This window comes from Octopus sinensis, linkage group LG9 (genome assembly GCF_006345805.1).
Source record: "Octopus sinensis linkage group LG9, ASM634580v1, whole genome shotgun sequence".
Classification (NCBI taxonomy): domain Eukaryota; kingdom Metazoa; phylum Mollusca; class Cephalopoda; order Octopoda; family Octopodidae; genus Octopus; species Octopus sinensis.
Window position 1 is genome coordinate 22,427,212 of NC_043005.1, and position 19,813 is coordinate 22,447,024.

Below are 19,813 nucleotides of genomic sequence, written 5' to 3' on the forward strand. Positions count from 1 at the left end.
TTTCTGTTCGTTCCTTTGTCGAGCTTCTCTTTTAAACTGTACACGCGCGCACGCACGCACACACACACACATACACACATACACACACACACACACACACACACACACACACAATCATGAAGATATGAATTACACTCTACTGGCGTATCATAATTAATAGAGTTTATATAGTTATATAAACTATTAAATTTTCAACAGTATTTCATACATCGACGATAATTTGTACAAATGTGTAAACTAAAAGGAATTAAACAATTAAGACAGTTGTGTAATCTTTATTCAGCCTAAATTTTTATATATATAGATGTACAAAAAATTATGACCAGTTGCATATGTGCAGTGGAAACACGTATAGGTCGTCGTAGTAATAATAATATGCTGTATGACATTGTAAAATAAAGGAAATAATTATAGAGATGCACTACTCTCCACGTTCTCTATCGTTATAATTATTACTTATATATATATATATATATATATAGAGAGAGAGAGAGAGAGAGATAGTCGTCTAATCATTCATAAATCAGAAAGAACAGGAACTCGTACATTTATCACTAGAGTGTGTATATTAATCTTTATACTATATAGTATTACAGATCCATCTCAGCCGTCTTTAGAAATCGTTTCGCACATGAATTAGTGGAAACATTGAACGGCGCTCGTCAGTGGAGCAAGTATGACTATTATAGTGACAGCTCTCCGCTAGTGAAAAACCGAACGAAGCAATAGAAGTTTAGTATAAGGTTTCTGAAAGAGTTATATTCCTTGTACAAGATGATTAAGTGATAGGTAACTACCTAACAAAACAGCAATGATCAAAAATAGATGTAATATGGTTTAAAAAGAAAATTCATAAAAAATTTCAAACGATGAGTCTGCTATCTCAAAATAGGGTAACTAGCAAGGGTCGCAATACTACACATGTTGTTATAGTTCCTAGCCATTTTGATATAACCATGGTCACCCCATCGCTGACCCCAACTGAAAAGAAAAAAAATTGATAATAAATCATACATTATTGACATGTATTAACATTTTCTTATTAACGCAATATAATTAACAGGCAAACATTTTCTTATTAATGCAATATAATTAACAGGTTAACATTTTCTTATTAATGCAATATAATTAACAAGTTAACATTTTCTTATTAATGCAATATAGTTAACAGGCTGTGACAAACAAATCTGACTGACCATACATGCCATCAGAATTCTGAATACTCATACTAACGTGTGTAGCGGTTATAGTATCGTGACGTGTCTTAGTAACTTATTCTGAATGGTCGTGTAATTTTATAGGATTCAGATGGGTCATAGTAACATGTCATTGTGGTTATAAAGATTTCTGTACAATCATAGTGTTATGGAATGTATTTCGGTCACATTAGTAGATTTGTGTCTGTGCGCCTCCGAAGATGCAGTACGGTGTTTTTAGGGTGGTATTTTAATAGTGTTCATAGTTGTTATAGATAAGCTTGTTATAGTGTTCATAGTTGTTATAGATTAGCTGGGGTTGCTATTGAAGGGAACACTAGGCGTTAGAGTTTTCTACAACACTGTGTCTTGCATGTTCAAGTGATCTTATATTTTGAGTGGGAGATAGAATAATTAAAATTCGTGTGCTTTCAAGAATTGTGGAAGGTATGAAATATGGTTTATGTATGACACGGGGAAAATTTCTCTACAGAACCACTCCCTAAAACATACCCTCCCTTAAATTTTAAGCATTCTGTTTCAGAGATGTTTTGCTTGCCTTTCTTTAACGCTAATGATTTTTTAAAAATCTACGTTACGGATGGAATTTTTATTGATTGCACACATTTTTGGTTCAGTTCATTAAAATGTATTCCACACTCAACTGTATAATTTATAATGTTCTGTTATTTCTCCCTAAAACTCCACATGCGAGGATAAACTTTGCTATTTATTTCTTTCAACAAATTTTTTAAAGATCACTGGTATGTCAAAAGTGGCAGAACGCCAGGCTGTATATCTTGCATAAAAACCAGACCCAGTCCAGTCTGCAATGTTTAGATTTCTAAAAATTTTATATCAACTGATCTAGCTGGAGTTAACACGTTTGTTTTTAGATTTTTAAATACCGCTATTGACATTTTTTGCTGATTATAATTTAAAAACTAAGTATTCTTGTAGGTGGATAAATTAAATATTTATTTCTTCATTGCCCACCAGGGGATAAACATAGAGAGGTCAAACAAAGGGATTAAGTCGATTACATCGAACCAGTACACAACTGGTATTTATTCAATGGACCCCAAAGGATGAAAGGCAAAGTCAACCTCGGCGGAATTTGAATTCAGAACATAGCGGCAGATGAAATACCTATTTCTTTATTACCCACAAGGGGCTAAACACAGAGAGGACAAACAAGGACAGACAAACGGATTAAGTCGATTGTATCGACCACAGTGCGTAACTGGTACTTATTTAATCGTCCCCGAAAGGATGAAAGGCAAAGTCAACCTCGGCGGAATTTGAACTCAGAACGTAACGGCAGACGAAATACGGCTACGCATTTCGCCCGGCGTGCTTACGTTTCTGCCAGCTCGCTGCCGCGGATAAATTAAGTGTTGTGACAGTCATGTCTTTACCAGTAGTATCATCATAACAGTATAATAAGTGAGCTAAAAACGTCAATAACTAGGATCGAAACTGCTTCACACTTTTATCTTTCCAGGTGTCTACTTTCTTTTCAATTATATCCAACGTAAGAGTAAATAGTATAAAATTTCTATACTTATGTCGTAAAACAAAGTATCAGTTTTCATTTTCTACTACATTTCCATTCAGATTTGGAACTACAAATGACACCAGTGTTTGACACCGTATTTTATCGATCACGTGGATGAAAGCAAAATTGTTTAAAGCGTGACTGGAACTCAGTCCATAGAGGGTCGTATTTAATGCAAGATATTTTATGTCTAATAATTTTGCTAGTCTACCGTATCTACACACACACACACACACACACACACATGAACACACACACATACTCATACAGATAAAAATGGGGAGAGTTAAAGTAAAAAAAAAAACATTGTGATTTACCTGTTTTTCACCAACCAGTAGTCCTGTCCATTTTCTGTTCCGTATCCAACCACCAAGATCGCATGATTTGCTTGGTGATTACAATCATTTCTTTTGTAAATGCCATGCTTGTAGAATCGGAATGCGTTGGAATGGGTATCGATGGCAGCAGAGATTGGACCCACACCGGCCACTGCTACTTGTAGTGCGCGCTCTCTCTTGTTCACATTAATGTAAGAACTGACAAAAGTGACTACTTTCCTACGGTCATACTTACACACTTGTTTCTATATAATAAAATAACGATATAGAAGTTAGATTAAATTGGTAAAACCAAAGAACATGTATCTAAATTTTGAAAGAATTAACAATAAATAATTATCGATTTCAGTTACAATTACACGGTAAACGCACACCTATACGCGCGCACACACACACATACGCACACAAAGCAAAACATTCAAAAGAAGAATGGGTCAGTATGATGTCATCAATGGATAAATACTAATACCTATTCTCAATATATAATTATCTTAACATATAACAAAACGCATAAACAAATATTCTTATTGGCTTCCATTCAACCCCTTCGGCAGAAATAATATTTTTACTACCCTACTAAAATTACATCTAATTAACACTATTTGTAGCTGTTCTCGTACATAGCTAAAAACTTTTCCCTAGCCTGAAGCATTCTTGCTTTATTAATCTTGTCGAGATGATCAATCTTCTCTCATACACTTTTATTGTAATTCAGTTTTGTATCAATTAACAAGTGATTTATTGTCCATTTTTGTCTCTGGACAGCCTTACACGTGGTTTTCTTAATTGTATTTATTTCAATTATCACCTTTATTTGACTGTAAAAAATGTACACCTTTTATCTTTTACTTGCTTCAGTCGTTAGACTGCAACCATGTAATTAATACAAGGGTTTTAGTTGAACGAATCAACCTCAGTACTTATGTTTTGAGCCTGGTACGTATGCTGTTGGTCTCATTTGCCGAACCGCTAAGTTACGGGGACGTAAACAAACTAAGCAGTGTTGAAGGATAAACACAGACACAAAAACACACACAGATATATATACGAGAAGCTCCTTACAGTTTCCGTCTACCAAATCCACTCACGAAGCTTTGCTTGGCCTGGTGTTAAAGTATGGTCGAGCAACAAATTTCTAATCACACAGTCATACATTCACACGGACGCGCATACACACACAGACACACGCGCACACACATACATACATACATACATACATACATACATACATACATACATACATACATACATACATACCTACATACATATATGTATATATATGTATATATATATATATATATATATATATATATATATATATATATATATATATATATATATATATATATATATATATATATATATATATATATATATATATACAGTGGTGGCCACGGTTCCGCTAATCTGGTAGCAATCAATTAGCGAAGCTAACTTTTCGTTTAGCAGATTAGCGTTTCCGCTAACTTTAAGTCCGCTGACAAAATTTATACGTTTCTTCCTGTTTGTAGAGACAGCCCTGATAGAGACCAAAAAGGACGGCAGCACCCCCACCAGCAATAAGGATGAGGAAGATGATTTCTTCAGCAACTTCACTCGGTTCCGGGAGAGCAGAAGCCACAGGTCACTGACATCCAAGGCGCCGAATTTGGTGAAGACCTGGCCGGCGGCAGTTTCGAAGGAGGTCCTGACTGAAATCACTTTTTTGGGTGAGCGGGTCTTGATCAACCTGTTCACCGAGTATAACACCGCCCTCCCATCCAGAGCTGCAGTTGAGCACCTATTCTCTACAGGCAAACATATTTTGAGGCCAAGAGAACCACCCTATCAGATAGTAACTTTGAGAGGCTGATGTTTATGTAGAGCAGCCAGCATCACGTCGAGGCGATGGAGAAAGCCCAGCCAGAATAGTATACCTTGATCATCACCTGATCTTGGCAACATACCTATACTATACTATATCTTTTTGTTCGTTTAATACTTTTTGTACAGTAAATAAAGTGTATCTTGACTGTAAAACTAATGTTTAATTTCATTTGTTCATTTAATTATTTGCGTACACCTTCATCATCATCTGATCTTGACATGCTATACCTTTTTAGAAAGCTCTAAGTTATAGCATGAAAATTTCAGCTCTCTAGAGCAGAAAATCAACCCCCCCCCCCAAAAGCAGACAAACCGAAACTCAATTCATATGATTAAAAGCGGTTATCATTTAGCGTTAGCTAGCGCTAATTTTTCCACCTGTTTAGCGTTTTAGCGTTTGCGAAGCTAACTATTTTAGCGGTTAGTGAAGCTAACTTTTAGTTTAGCTGTGCCCACTACTGTACACACACACACACACACACACACACACACACACACACACATGCTCACACACATATATGCATACCCACATATATTCGACTGTGTATGATAGAAAGAGAGAGAGAGAATTTAAAGAAAAAGTGAGAACATATAACAGAAGGAAAATCTCTCCTCCCACTAAAACACCTCACGCACTGTCTATCTAGGGACTTTTTGCGCTTTCAACGATATGAGATGATGATGCGTCAACAACAATTAGGTTGTTTAATGTTTATTGAAAATACAATTTCTTGTGCAAAATTTAGCAGAAGCTCAATTTAATAATTATTTCAAAGTTTTGCATAACGACAGCAATTTTGAGGGGAGTGGAGTTAGCCGATTGCTTCGACTCCAGTACTTAACTGGTATTTTATTTCAACAACCCAAAAGGATGAAATGCAAAGCTGACCTCGGCGAAATTTGAATTCAGAACAGAAGACAGAAGAGATGCTGTTATGCATTTTTCCCCTGCGCGGTAACGCTTCTGCCAGCTAGCTGTTTTTGCGCAATTTAATGATAAACAATTACAACAAACCAAGATAACTTTCCTGCTGTTTACTTTCTGTTGCCCCATAAAGTTACAGTATTATTTTGCCAAAAGTGAAGATGAAAGTAATTTTCTTCACAAGAAATTGAAAGCGTTTTATTAGAAAACGAATTTATTAGAGAAGTTTTTGCTTAGAAAATAGAAAATATCCACAAGGAAAGAGCGTATTTCAAGAAAATGAAATTATGAAGAAGCGAATGTATTCAATGATGACACTAAAATAAATAATCGGCATTAAGTATTGGATAAAAACTCTAAAGCATCCTGTGGCACAAGAGCATATTTTATGACTATGGAATCACACACACACACACACACACACACACACACACACACACACACACACTCACACACACACATACACACACACAAAATCAAATATACGAGACCTTGTTACACATCGTACACAATTACACTTTCATTCAATCGAGTTTTGCCTTCCCTCATGCTGGATATGAACGATTTATCAAAAGATTTATTTAAAGATATAAGATCTTTTATCTTTTGTAGTGAAAAAACAAAACAAAATACAAACACACAATAAGCAATAAAATTTATATATAAATATAACTTTTCTGCTTGGAAAACACACTTTTGCAAAGGAAACAGTCAATTTTTGATTCTCTTTGTTTTTCTTTTTCATTCGTACACACTGTGTCAAACAGAATAGTATTATATAGATAACAAGCAGTATCGCCCGGCGTTGCTCGGGTTTGTAAGGGAAATAACTATATAAGCATTTTTAGAGAGTTACTTCCCTTATATAACAGCAAAAAATGCATTAAAAATGGGAAAAAATTATGGTAATTTTTTTTTTAAATCGTAGACTCATCGTAGACGCGCGCTAATACCCAGAAGGGCTCGATATGAATCACAACTATAAGATACCCACTTTTGGTTAAACTGCACCGCAAAATGTGGGAGTAGTTAGGAATCTAAATCGTAGGAGACAGACACATCTTCACTTTTATATATAAAGATTATCCTGTAAACATAAAAAAAAACATTTGCCCCTTCTAAATGTATGTAATACAAAAGCACTGATGAATATTTAGATTTGCTGTCTTATTCATATTCATCATGCTTCATTGACCATCTTCATTGAAGTTACACTCATAACAGTATTAAATATTAGGGCTGAATTTCTATTTCTAATTAGGTAATTAAAATGAAAATGAATAAGTACGGTAAATGAAAATTAATTCATAATCTGTTTACATACAAAATTGATATAGAAACTTTATATAATTGAAGTCTCAACTACATGGTAAATTTTCAACATTTGAACTCCAAACTTTCATTAAAATTGTTAATCATCTTTAGTACTGAATAACCCTTCATAATAATTTGGGTGGATTATAGCAATGTACAGATTATCTTCATCAATACTGTGCGTAATTACAGGCTGTTCATCATCTTTGTCTTCATCGTCGTTGTGGTCGTCATCCACATCGGTTTTAATTTTTTACCGTCTCCAGTACCTTTCGTGTACTGGAAAATGTAATCTTAGTTTACACGTGTACAGTAATTTTCACCTGTTGTCTTTTTTCCTACTTGGCCTTGAGTTCATTTTTCTGACATATGAAGATTAAGCCGTTTTTATCTGTTTCCAATGCATGAGCAAACTATGGCGTACCTTCTTCTGATTTCTGATTAGAATCTTATCACGTAGATAAGCAAACAACTTTATGTTCTCTATAGAGGTCTAAATCATATCTCACAAAACTCGCGCACTATCTGGTACTTGCCTTAAAATTACAATCTACTTCTTTCTTCGTATATTTTGTGGGTCCGAGAGTTATCGATATTCCATTTTCACTATTTCCAAGTAACCATTCGGCAAATTTCATCTACAATTTTAGTCACTTGCAAATCTGACCTCTGTCAGTACAATTTGTCTTTTGAACTGCATGTAATTCGTTCAACCTGTTCTCTCAATTTCTTGTTAAATAATTATGTCCTGAGCAACTGCTATAACTTTTAGTTTCAATGTTATTAAATTCCTTTTGCTTTATCCGGAGCGGGGTCATGGAATTTTGGTTCCAAAACAACGAATTTAAAAGTCTCTACGACTGTATACCGATAGTGTTATAGAATGACTAGCATTAATTGTCCTCCTAAGTGAAATAGCAAAATACTCCTTTTTACAGCCTCCTCGATCACTGCAGCTAATAAAGAACATTGATACTGGCAATCGTATTATCATTGTTATTGCGATAAGTACTGCCTTTCGTCGCTTATCTGACAATTCTGGTTACACTACGTCACTGCTACGCTTACATCTACGAGCTGTAAGCAGATGTGGCGTTGTGTGATAGTAAGTGCTAGCCATTCACAAATCGTTAATTATAGTGCGAAGCATTTTGTGTTAAACTAACTATAACAAACAACTCCTTCAATAATGTACCTGAGAAATTCCTAACCTAATGCTTTTGTAAATAGTACACCAAAACGCAAAATAACGAGCAGAGAAGGGATTTAATTCTTTACTGTAACATTATAAACAGAACAATCCCTCAACCAACAAACGTTGATTTGTAATAAACAAAGATCGACTTTTACGGGAGATTGTTTATACGGTAAGGTAAGCTTGAAAAATCTCTATATATAAAACTGAGAATGTGTGTCGGTCTGTCTGTGTGTGTGTTTCCCTAAAACTTGAGAACTACACAACCAATTTCATTCAAATTTTACATATGCCTTACTTAGGGTCCATGTAGTTTCATGAGCAAAAAAATTCAACTTTTTGCCTAGGGCGAGCCCATAGCAATATCATATCTTCTCCACTATTTCAGTATTACGTGTTAAAAGTGAAACAAAAACATTTTTCTATTTTATGTCAGATACTTTCACTTTCACAATAAAAATTAGAGATAATAATAACAATTGAATTATATGTAGTAAGTAATAATTAAAATCAAACTAAAGTATAATATAATCGTAACATAACAAAAGTAAAAATAGCAATTGGTATAAAATTGCATCAATGACTTGAACTTGAATAAGTGGTTTCACATGAATAGGAATAAACGAAAAATAAAATTAGTGTGCAGAAATGGAATAGTCCAGATGGAGCTGTGCACATACCCTTTACCACTACTTTTACATTAGATTATCTGCTAATTAGCTAGCATTAAGTATCTATATGAAGTTTGGCTGTATGTAATGCTTGTTTTCTCGAACAGCCGTTTCTACTGAGTACTGCTGTTTGTTTATTTCTTATACATAAAGGACTATAGCTTCAACTGCGTACTGCTTTTTGATTCACCGTAAGGTTTGTTGTTATTATTATTACTGTTTATTGTTATCACGTTTGTTGGTTCCTCGTAAAGGAAACGTTGTTGTGTTGCATTTGTTAAATAATTGTAAACTGTAACCCTCCCCCTTTGGGAGAAGGAGCTTTGGTTATTGTTTAAAAATTGAATTGTGTCCCTGTTTGGGACGGAAGCATTTTTGTTAAAATGCCTTCGATAGAAGAAAGTCCAAAATGAACTTCGCTGCAGCCGTCGGCGGGTGCGAACTCATTAAAATTAAAATGGAAGAAATACAAACCTGTTTCGGATTGATCACCGACAAAGACGGTGAATCTAGGATAACACCACCAAACGAAATAAAAAATAAAATTAAAGAAAAGACTATTGTCTATAAAGTATACAATGTAGAGAAAAATGATTTGAACACCTGGAGGAAAGCACCATCGAAAAGTGTCTTGGTGCGACTATGAAAGATATCAAGTATCTAACCAGAGGCAGTAAATTCGCCACGATAGAAGCAAGGTTCGAGTCAACGGAGAGTGCAAGGGAGTACTCGACTCGAACCTTGCAAAGTGGAAATATTTTATTTTTACCTTTATATCTGGGACGTGGGACGTCCCGGATAAAAATTTAAAATGTCCCTCCAGAAGTAGAGGTAGGCTGGATTGTAGCCACACCTCTATACAAGAGGGAGGACAAGATACAATTAATCGAAATTGCAAGAGACGGGCCTACAATTCCAGTCTGTTATATATTTTTAGTATTATTATCACTAGCGATATCAGGATATAACTTTGTATTTTGTATTTTATGTGTAGATGTATATATATTGATGTACATGTAATATGTACACATATATATACACATATATGCATGCACTAGCACTGCGACCCGGCAACGACGGGTCATAATGCTAGTGTGTTATAAAATACAACTTATATGGCTAAACTACGGTATATTTCCCAAAACGTTGAATTGTATACCTATAAATAATATATTGTAGCCACATATAATTTAAATATGGATTCGACTTAGCTACAGTATATTATAAACAATATTGGGGGATTTGGATGTGTATACATATTTGCATATATATATATATATGTTTGTGTAACTACTTAGCAGCATGGATGTTTGCATGCTATATTTAATATTTAACAATAAATGAAAAATAATGAACGTGGAAAATAACAAACTTACCTTTGCGTGATATGGGTAGGATCTTTCTGATTCTATACCATATCTTTCAATATATCTGAATGCATTGTTCATAAATCCTCCTCGGCAGCCTTTGGTTCCTGAAATGTTTGATAAGGAATTTTCTATATGTTGATTCAAAACTTTTCACGTGCGCGCGCGCACACACATCACACAAACACACACATACCCATTGATGGCTGATACAAAATAAGTGTGGACTCAGATATTGTTCCAAATTGATCATAAAGAACCAGTAAGGAAATATGAAAAAAAAAAAATATTATTTATCAGAAAGAAAGAAGTCGAATATAGTAGTATTTTCTATATCAGTTTTGAAAGATTTTTCCACACACACACACAGACACACGCGCGCGCACATACACACATACAGGGGTTGGACAAAATAATGGAAATACCTTAAAATTTTAAACAAATTTATTTTAATATGGGGTAGGACCACCTTTAGCAGTAATTACAGTTTGAATTCTACGACGTATGGACTCGTACAAAGTTTGAAAAGAATTTTTGTCCATTTTTCAGTTAAATCTGTCTCAAGTTCTTGTAGTGATGATGGTAGAAGATATCGACTCCTTACTTGTTTTTCTAAAATGCACCATAAATGTTCAATAATATTGAGATCTGGGGACTGTGGTGGTCAGATAAGATGTTCAACTTCACTAGAATGTTCCTCATGCCATTCAGTAACAACTTTAACTGTGGGAATTGGTGCACTATCATCCTAAAAGATTGCGTTTTCCCCGGAAACAGTTCCGCAATCATAGGATGAATTTGATAAGATAAAATGCTTAGTCTTGACTATTAATTCTGCCATGAAGGGAAACCATTGGGCCTGCAGATTTCCAAAATATAGCCCCCCACCATCAGATCATCACAGATCCCTCGATATTGTTTATAATATACTGTAGCTAAGTCGAATCCATATTTAAAGAAGGCAGTATGGGTCAAATGCTTCTTTTGGCTGCATCCACACGGCCTGTAGTCGGAAATAAGGTAGAAGATGACTCGTTCGAGATGATGACATTCTCCACTGCTCTAGGGACCAATTCTGTAGGTTTTTACTCCCGTGAAATCCGGCTTTGTGCAGCTCCCGGCGAACAGTTTTTGTGGAAACTGGGTTCTCCAGGTGGTCATTAAGCTCTGCAGTAATTTTGGGAGCTGTAATTTTATGATCCTTTCTAAAAATTCGTGTAAGAGTCCGACGGTCCCAATCTGAAAGTTTTGGTTTTCTTCCGGAGTTTTGTTTCGACGAGGAGGCTTTTCCCTCTTTCTCAAAGGCTGTCATTACTTTCGAGATAGTACGTCTTGATACACCAAACATTTCGGCTATTTTCGTTACGCTAGACCTGTCATTTTAATGACTTTTAATTGCCTTTTTTTGGTGATATGTGAAACGAAACAGCAATTTTAGCAAAACATATCAAGCAACACTAATAATAAATTAAAATACATAAAAATAAACAAGCTTTTGACAGTTTTATAGATATTTCAAAATTATGATGTTATGATACTAGGTGTTTCCATTATTTTGTCCAACCCCTGTATGTATTGTTTCTCATTTTGGATCTCCTAGTAACTGCATATAACGTTATTTCGCTCTTATTGGAGATTATCAATACAACGTAACTTGAAATAATGTAACTAGTTTCTTTTCTTCTTTTTTTACTCTCTTAATAGTGGAGAAAGTAGGGGGAAAAATAGAGGTATCACAATGAAACCCTCAGAGTCATTTAAAATTTAAATTAACATTCTACACAATTACGGTTGATATTTTCTATTTTCTTTACTTTTAACAGAGGTGGAGGGACGAAGAAGGAAGGAGCTTGAGTGATAGAAAGAGGGAAAATCTCTTATAAGTTTAGGATTTCATTCTGGGAGTCTTTGAAGGATCTTGTTTTATTTTTTCCATTTATCATTATTTTTTTGCTCCAGTATTAATTCGCCTTGTTTGATAGTTCTCCACGTAGACTCGTGTCTTGATAAGTGTTTTGAAATAATATAGTCGTTTGATCTCAATGTCTTTTGCATGCCTGTTAAAGCCACTCCTAATTTTATCATAATGATAAAAAAAAAAGATTATAAGCCCTGAGCAGTTCTCTGTTAATATATAACTACAATGCTACCAGCTCCTGCTGCACCTTCTAAGGGGGCCAAGAAGGCTTCCAAGGCTAAATCTTCTCGGGCTTCGGGTGATAAGAAATGCAAGAAGAAGAGGAAGGAAAGTTATTCCATCTACATCTACAAAGTGTTGAAACAAGTCCACCCCAACACTGGTATTTCCAGCAAAGCTATGTCTATCATGAACAGTTTTGTCAACGATTTGTTCGAAAGAATAGCTTCTGAAGCCAGCCGTTTGGCTCACTACAATAAACGTTCAACCATCAGTAGCTATGAGGTCCAGACTGCTGTCCCTCCATTCTATTTCTTAGCAAACTCTCTTTCTCTTCGTCTCTTACTCCGAAAGCAGCCGTAGATGGCAGCACCAACAGTCGCCAATCAAGCATTTGCATGTATAGATCAATGTTAAGTCAGCTTAATACGTTTTTACGACAAACACGTGTATATTCTAAAAACAGCTCCGCATAAAATCTGATCAGGAGTAAAAACAATAATATTATTTTATTTATTAATTCATAATAGAATATAAGGATAAAATCACGTTCATGATTTTTATCATACATATACGTGCAAATATTTATATGTGGACGTGCGAATCTGTTTTGTACGGGTATGTATAATTATTTGTATTTATATTTCTCGTGTATAGGTGTTGACGAAGGAAAAAAAGCCTGTTTTTACTGCTTTAATCTAAAAATTGGACCCAATTCACAATTAACGTGAAGTATTTTTAACGTTTTTCACTCGCTCGCCTAAAATCCGTGTATATTTTTTGAGTTTTTCGGCAGTATCTGAATGCCTCGGCATTTTCAATCATGTTGGAGATTGGTCGTTTTTCCCGTCCTTGCTCCCTTAATATAATTATATACATACATATAATTAATTTAGCGCGCACGCACACACACACACACACACACACACACACACACACACATGCATATATACACACGTATATGTACATACTTACATATGTATTTACATATGCATATGTGGGCGCAGGGCGTCGCAGAACCTAAACAACAAAAATACGAAAATATGGAATATGAAATACGAATACATGGAATATAAACGATTTTTGCGAACAACGAAGGAAACAAATGGAAAACAAGACACGCAACATAAAGAACGCCCCTTCATCAGTTGTTAGCTGTTTTTCTAATCCGTATTTCGAGCATATATATATATAGCAAATAAGTAACAATGATGTCAAGATTTAGTGCATTATGACCGTTTCAGGCGGCTCCATTTAATCGATCAATGCAAGCATCACATCAATTTGAAATACACCGCCTTCTTCAGATGCGTAAGACCATATAGGTTTTCAACAGGTAGGATACTCCATTATAACTTTTTATAATATATCGCATGTGAGAGGTGTTAACTGCCTCAGTGGTCAATTTCACAATCATTTTCATACAGCATGTAGAATGTTTGTATAAGTGTATTTACCGAATGATGAAGAGCAGTCTACGAGTTCTTGTTCCGACAACGAAATCAGTCTGCCATATTTTTTGAAGACCTGGCCTTCAAGTGAACCTGTAGCGGAAAATGCCCAGCATGAGCCACAAGATCCCTGAAAATAATATGAAAAAATATGTGCATGTATGTATATTTATGTGTATATATCTACACATATATTCATATGTATGTATTTATATGTATATGTGTACATATACACATATTTATATGTATGTATACAGATATATATGTACACACATCTGTATGTATATACATATATGTATATATATATATATATATATATATATATATATATATATATATATATATGCACTTATATATATATATATATATATGTGTGTGTGTATTTTGGGTACTATATATAAATATATTTATAACCTATATCTCTTTATATATGTTTCCCTCTGCCTCTGTTTCTCTCACTCTCTGTGCTTATTTCAACGAAGTTTGCAAATAATCAACATACTGAAATACCCGATTCCAATAACAATACTATTAATAACAGTGAAGCTGAACATGTCATACCTACTAATAATCAAGCTAACCTCGCTCTATATAACTGTTGTAATAAATCACTGTGTCTCATTAATAACCAAAGCCGTAAGAAAAATTTTGTGTATAAGTGCTCTGTCACTGCTCTTAGTTAAGAACGTCTTTACATTAGTGTGTTCTCTTCCCCATTCAAATTTTGCTGGAATAATCACGATTCTACATTTAGGCATAAAGAAAAGGCTAATAGTATATTTGTGCATTCTCTCACTGATGATAGCATTGAATTTAAAATTGCTTAGTCTTGTGTATGTGATGTACAACCATATAAAGGTGGCGGAGGCTGGTGTGGACTTTATGAATCTGAGGCATTCCATGTTAATAAAATTAAATCGAATATTATTAAACAGCGTAATGACTTAATTGTACGACGGTAGCACTTTAAATAATAATAATGTCTACTTTCTAACTATACTTATACACTTAATTTTTATATTTACACTAATAAATTTTTTAGCCTATTATGCAATTGAATAAATTACGTAACTTTGTCAACATAGTCATGTCTTACCTTAGTAATAAATATTGTGTTGGATTATATTCAGACATTCTGCTATTTGTAAGAATACTCATTACCCATTAATGCCAGCTCTTAAATATAACTCGTTCATGTATGCTAGCTAATTACTTAACTTGACTAACCATAACTCAGTCTTACCTTAATTAATAATGTATTAAAAACCATATCCAGACATTCTACTACCTACATCAATACACACACACACACACACACACACACACACGTATAGATATTTATCTATGTGAAATATATATTGATATGTGTCTATATGATGTAAAGTGTAACTGGAAAAATCAACAAAACATTTATATCGGCTATGATTAAATAGGGATATATATATATATATATATATACTATATAAATATCGTTAAATTTTTTTAAATGTTGTTTTTTATTGTGTGGGGTGTGTTATATGTGTGTGTAAGTACGTTAGTACGTATGTATATATGTATATTTGAATGTTTACATGTATTTTTGTATGTATATATGTATGTTTCAAACGCACACATATATATATTCAAACACACACATACGCAGACACATCATATATCTACTCCTCTTTTAAGATGGGAGTATAAACTGTTACTAGGTTATTGTGTGACAATGATACTGAATACGGCTAGCATAAATTTATATTGTTCAAATACACTTTCTAACCTGGTTTTTCACTCTTGTTACGTATCCATGTTGTCTCCAGTCCATCGTTCGAGGCAAGTATTCAAGGTTGTCACTGATAAATGATGTCTCGATACTACGGTTCTGGGGAAGAAAACCAGTCATCATTTCTTGAAACTCTCTGTTACTCTGAAAATGAAAGAAAAGAAACAAGAAGATCAACACATTAAAAAGTAGAAGAGCAATTAAAAAATATCTTTTAAAGTCGTTTAAAAAATATCTTATAAAGTTGTTTGTGAATTTGTGATGATGTCTGTGAGGAAGCCCAAATGACACACTATAAAGCATATCTTAAGACGAACACTGTATTTGACTACCTGCGAAATAATGTTAAGTTACATGCTGGAATAGGTATATAAGTTTGCTATAGTTCTTGTATCTGAGTAGCAAGACAGTATTTGTAACTCGGTGCAGCACAAGTATGGCAAGAGTTATCGTTCGAAAATCACTGACGTTTCCGTTTACTCTTGCACCAATATTCACATTCTCCGCTGACTTATATCATACACACAGACACACTTACACTCAAGCACACAAACACACACACGGGCGCATGAACATGTAATCATGTTCTGCAAGACAACGCCAATTTTTTTTTGAAGAAAAGGAACTTGAGATGTATTTCCCAAACCATGTATACTAAAGACTATTCCTTCTAATGTAGGTATGAAGCCAGTCATTTCGGAAAGTGGTTTGATCGATTAGATCAGTTCTAAAACATGACCGGTTCTTTATTTTATCAATTTCGAAAGGCTGACAGGCAAAGTTGAATTCCGAATGTACAAAGCCTGAACAAATACAGCACATACTTTTTTCGACTTTTTAACGATTCTACTGAGTAGTTGTCTCTTTCCCCTCTATTTCCCTTTCTTTGGCTGTCTGCCTATCTGTATCATTATCTCTGCATTTCCCTCCATCCCTATCACCCTCTCTAATTTACACTCTCTCTTAATCTGTCTTTGTCTATATGGTTCTCTCTCTCAGTTTCACTCTATTGAGCTCTCCCATTCTCTATCTCTGTCAATTCCTTACTGTCTCTCTCTTTCTGTTACACACACACATTCTCATTGCAGTTATGCTTTTCTTAGACTGCCTCTATCTATATTTCTCTATCTCTGTCTCTTTCACTCCGCCCGCTATTCTATCTCTCTCGCATTCTCTTTTTATCTCTTTCACTCTGTCAGTAACCTTCTGTTCCAATTTATATTCATATTTTTCTAATCCACACTATCTCTCAAGGAGGAGTATAAAACACATCTCACCAGATCTGCATATTCATTCATACCCATCCAATAGGTGTGAATACCCATATCAGCTTCTAAATTGTGCTTATTGATGAAATTTGCATTCTCTTCCCACATAGCACGTCTGAAACAAAATAAGACATCAATGTTGCATAGTTTTGTATCAATACATTAGCCATATGTCCCTACATTGCACAGGATTACAAAACGCATTTTAGTCATCAAGCATTACACAACACATTGCAGTCATCCTTATGACCAACACCAAAGAACATTATTATAACTGCCATACTGAACAAGCCAATTACAGCACCCATAGAAGACAAATTGGTGCGCATTCAAGCATGCTATTGCATGCGGAGAAGAGAGTTAATATTGGAAAAGTGATATAGTAATAGGTAAAATGTTTAAACATAATAAGACTTAGTCAGAGAAAGGAGGACGTGGACCATGGTCATTTTTCAGGTCCTCTGAGACTAGTGGGAAAGAGCTAGGAAGAGTTATCCACCGACCAGAACCCTTATGAATAGACTGGGATGACTGGGTGCAAACATTTTGGTTCTTACCATTTAATACAACCAGTTTTTTTGACCAGACCTAATTTGGTACCAACCTGTTTCGCGCCAGATGTTTTGATATTAGAAAATAACATGTTGAACTAAATAGTCATTATTCACAGTTGGAAAGATATATTCAACAATAATTTGCATTTATATCCATTTGTATAAAGTTTATTTAGTTCTTCCTTTGGTAATTATGAATAAGGCTTCTCAGATACCCGATAGTATCCGATACTTTCACAGCGAATAAAAGTTTCACACACGTAATTATGAGTATACGAAGATACATATTTAAACGTGTATATATGTAGATACAAAGGAATATAATACTCACAATTTTTTCTTTATCATATTTCGTTAATACTTCATCAGCCATCATATATATAAATGAATGGTATTTAATTAAAAATATACGAAAAGATGTCATAAGAACATAGCGCCTTTGGCAGTACACACACATGCGTTACAATTAGATATCAGATGTTGAGAAGAGCAGTAGCGTTACTTGTCGCCCAAGTAAAGAGCTAAAACAGGTGTAGAGGTTGAATAATTTAATAGTTTCAGCTCTTTAAAGATTTATAAAATATAAATGAGATGCATAAATGATTTTTAGTGCTGATGCTCCAGTTGCCAAATGGTTTTTTTTCTTTACCTAGTTTGAGGTGCAAAACAGCATAAACATGACTGTTCTGAATACTTGTGAGAGAGCAGTATCCACTTAAAAGCACCAAGGAGAAAATAGTGATATTAAACACAACCTCACTAAAATTGTTATTTGGTTACAGTAATGGAGGTATAAACTTAAGATGTTAATATCTGGAAGACAGTATATACTATATATACGAGGAGGTACTCGAAAGTAACTGGGAGCGTTCTCTGTTTCACACACACACACACACACACACACACACACACACACACACACACATATACATAGACACATATACACACACCCCATCCCATACATGAAGAAACTTGTAAAACATTTTACCTGAAATTTTCTGTCTCTGCATTTCTGTATTCCTTTCTGAAAGTGGATTTGTACAGTTCCCAGGTTTCATCATTCGGAATCCAATTTGCCGAAACGAAAGTAAAAACAGCTATAAATGAAAGCAAAGGCAACATCATATCAAATAGTGATGAGGAAATATAGAGAGTATAGAAATATAATGTAATATACTTTGTGATATATCTATATCTATCTATCTCTTTCTATATATATATTTACACACACATATATATATATATATATGTATGTATGTATGTATGTATATATATATTTATGTGTGTGCGTGTGTTGCGGAGTACCGATGAAGGAATAATCTGTAATTGTTTTGCATGCAATATATAGGAGAGAATGAAGTGTAGATAGAGGTATAAAATTATAGAGAGTAGAAGAAAGAAGGATATACAAACGGAACACGAGAAGCCATCCCATTTTAGATGAGGAAATTGAATATTTTACAAGCGCCAAAAAGTGGTTTATTCAGGAAATGGAAATTAGAATAGAATGATAAAAAAGAGATTGAATTACAGCTAATAACACTGAAGATCAATGAATAAATAAATAAATTTTGTCCCACGACTAAAATATATTATTCTTATAGTATTTAGTTAAGATTATTTCTACGGACATTCTATAGGCAGCACTGATTTTTGCTACAACGTTTCATATCGAGATGTCAGATGTGGGGAGACGGTGTGATCGAGGACAGAAGTGGGTAACGGATGTATGTGCTATGTTTCGTGGGTTGTTGTCCCTTCTTCGGCACTCATCTGGCTCGCTATTGCCTCCAAACACATTGCTTGTATTGCTATATCACGCAGCGGTGTTGAGTTGTTGAATGTACCAACTTGCATATTGGACGTATTCCTGGGACTGGTATGTAAACATTTAAGATTTGTAGGTGCATGGTGCTTCGTTGTGCAAACACAATGTACTGTAGGGTATGCTAAATGTTTTCATAGGTCGGTGCCATGTTCCGTTGCGCCAGCGGTGCTCTTTGCATTGTTTTGTTGACGTTGTTTCTACAGATGTTCTATGGAACTGTAGGCCAGACTGATTTTTGCTACAACGTTTCGTATCGAGGCGTCAGGTGTAAGCAGACAATGTGATCAAAGACAAAAGCGAATAATACCAGCCCCAGGAATGCGTATAATGCGTGAATTGGTGTATCCAGTAACTTGGAACCGCTATGTGGGCAACGTGTT

The 19,813-nt window shown here is 34.6% G+C and overlaps 2 protein-coding genes across 2 annotated transcripts; one reads left to right on the top strand and one right to left on the bottom strand.

Moving 5' to 3' along the window:
- Window positions 1–546: 546 nt before the first annotated feature.
- On the bottom strand, window positions 547–18,960 carry LOC115215545 (cathepsin L1). The gene is made up of 8 exons (XM_029784727.2): window positions 18,873–18,960; window positions 18,594–18,810; window positions 17,061–17,166; window positions 15,781–15,927; window positions 14,025–14,148; window positions 10,440–10,537; window positions 3,072–3,337; window positions 547–981 (listed from the first exon to the last, which is right to left on the bottom strand). The coding sequence occupies exons 2-8, from the start codon at window positions 18,728–18,730 to the stop codon at window positions 879–881; spliced, it is 981 nt and encodes a 326-aa protein (XP_029640587.1). The 5' UTR covers window positions 18,731–18,810; window positions 18,873–18,960; the 3' UTR covers window positions 547–878.
- Window positions 12,541–12,945, top strand: LOC118764797 (histone H2B-like). Its single transcript, XM_036505824.1, has one exon. The coding sequence runs from the start codon at window positions 12,574–12,576 to the stop codon at window positions 12,928–12,930; it is 357 nt and encodes a 118-aa protein (XP_036361717.1). The 5' UTR covers window positions 12,541–12,573; the 3' UTR covers window positions 12,931–12,945.
- Window positions 18,961–19,813: the final 853 nt, after the last annotated feature.

Excerpts from the sequence above, each read along its gene's own strand:
- LOC115215545 (XM_029784727.2), bottom strand. The coding sequence starts at position 18,730 with ATGATGTTGCCTTTGCTTTCATTTATAGCTGTTTTTACTTTCGTTTCG. Across the intron at positions 17,167-18,593 it reads GCAGAGACAGAAAATTTCAG|ACGTGCTATGTGGGAAGAGA; the intron begins GTAAAATGTTTT and ends ATTTTGTTTCAG. Across the intron at positions 15,928-17,060 it reads TGAATGAATATGCAGATCTG|AGTAACAGAGAGTTTCAAGA; the intron begins GTGAGATGTGTT and ends TTTCATTTTCAG.
- LOC118764797 (XM_036505824.1), top strand. The coding sequence starts at position 12,574 with ATGCTACCAGCTCCTGCTGCACCTTCTAAGGGGGCCAAGAAGGCTTCC.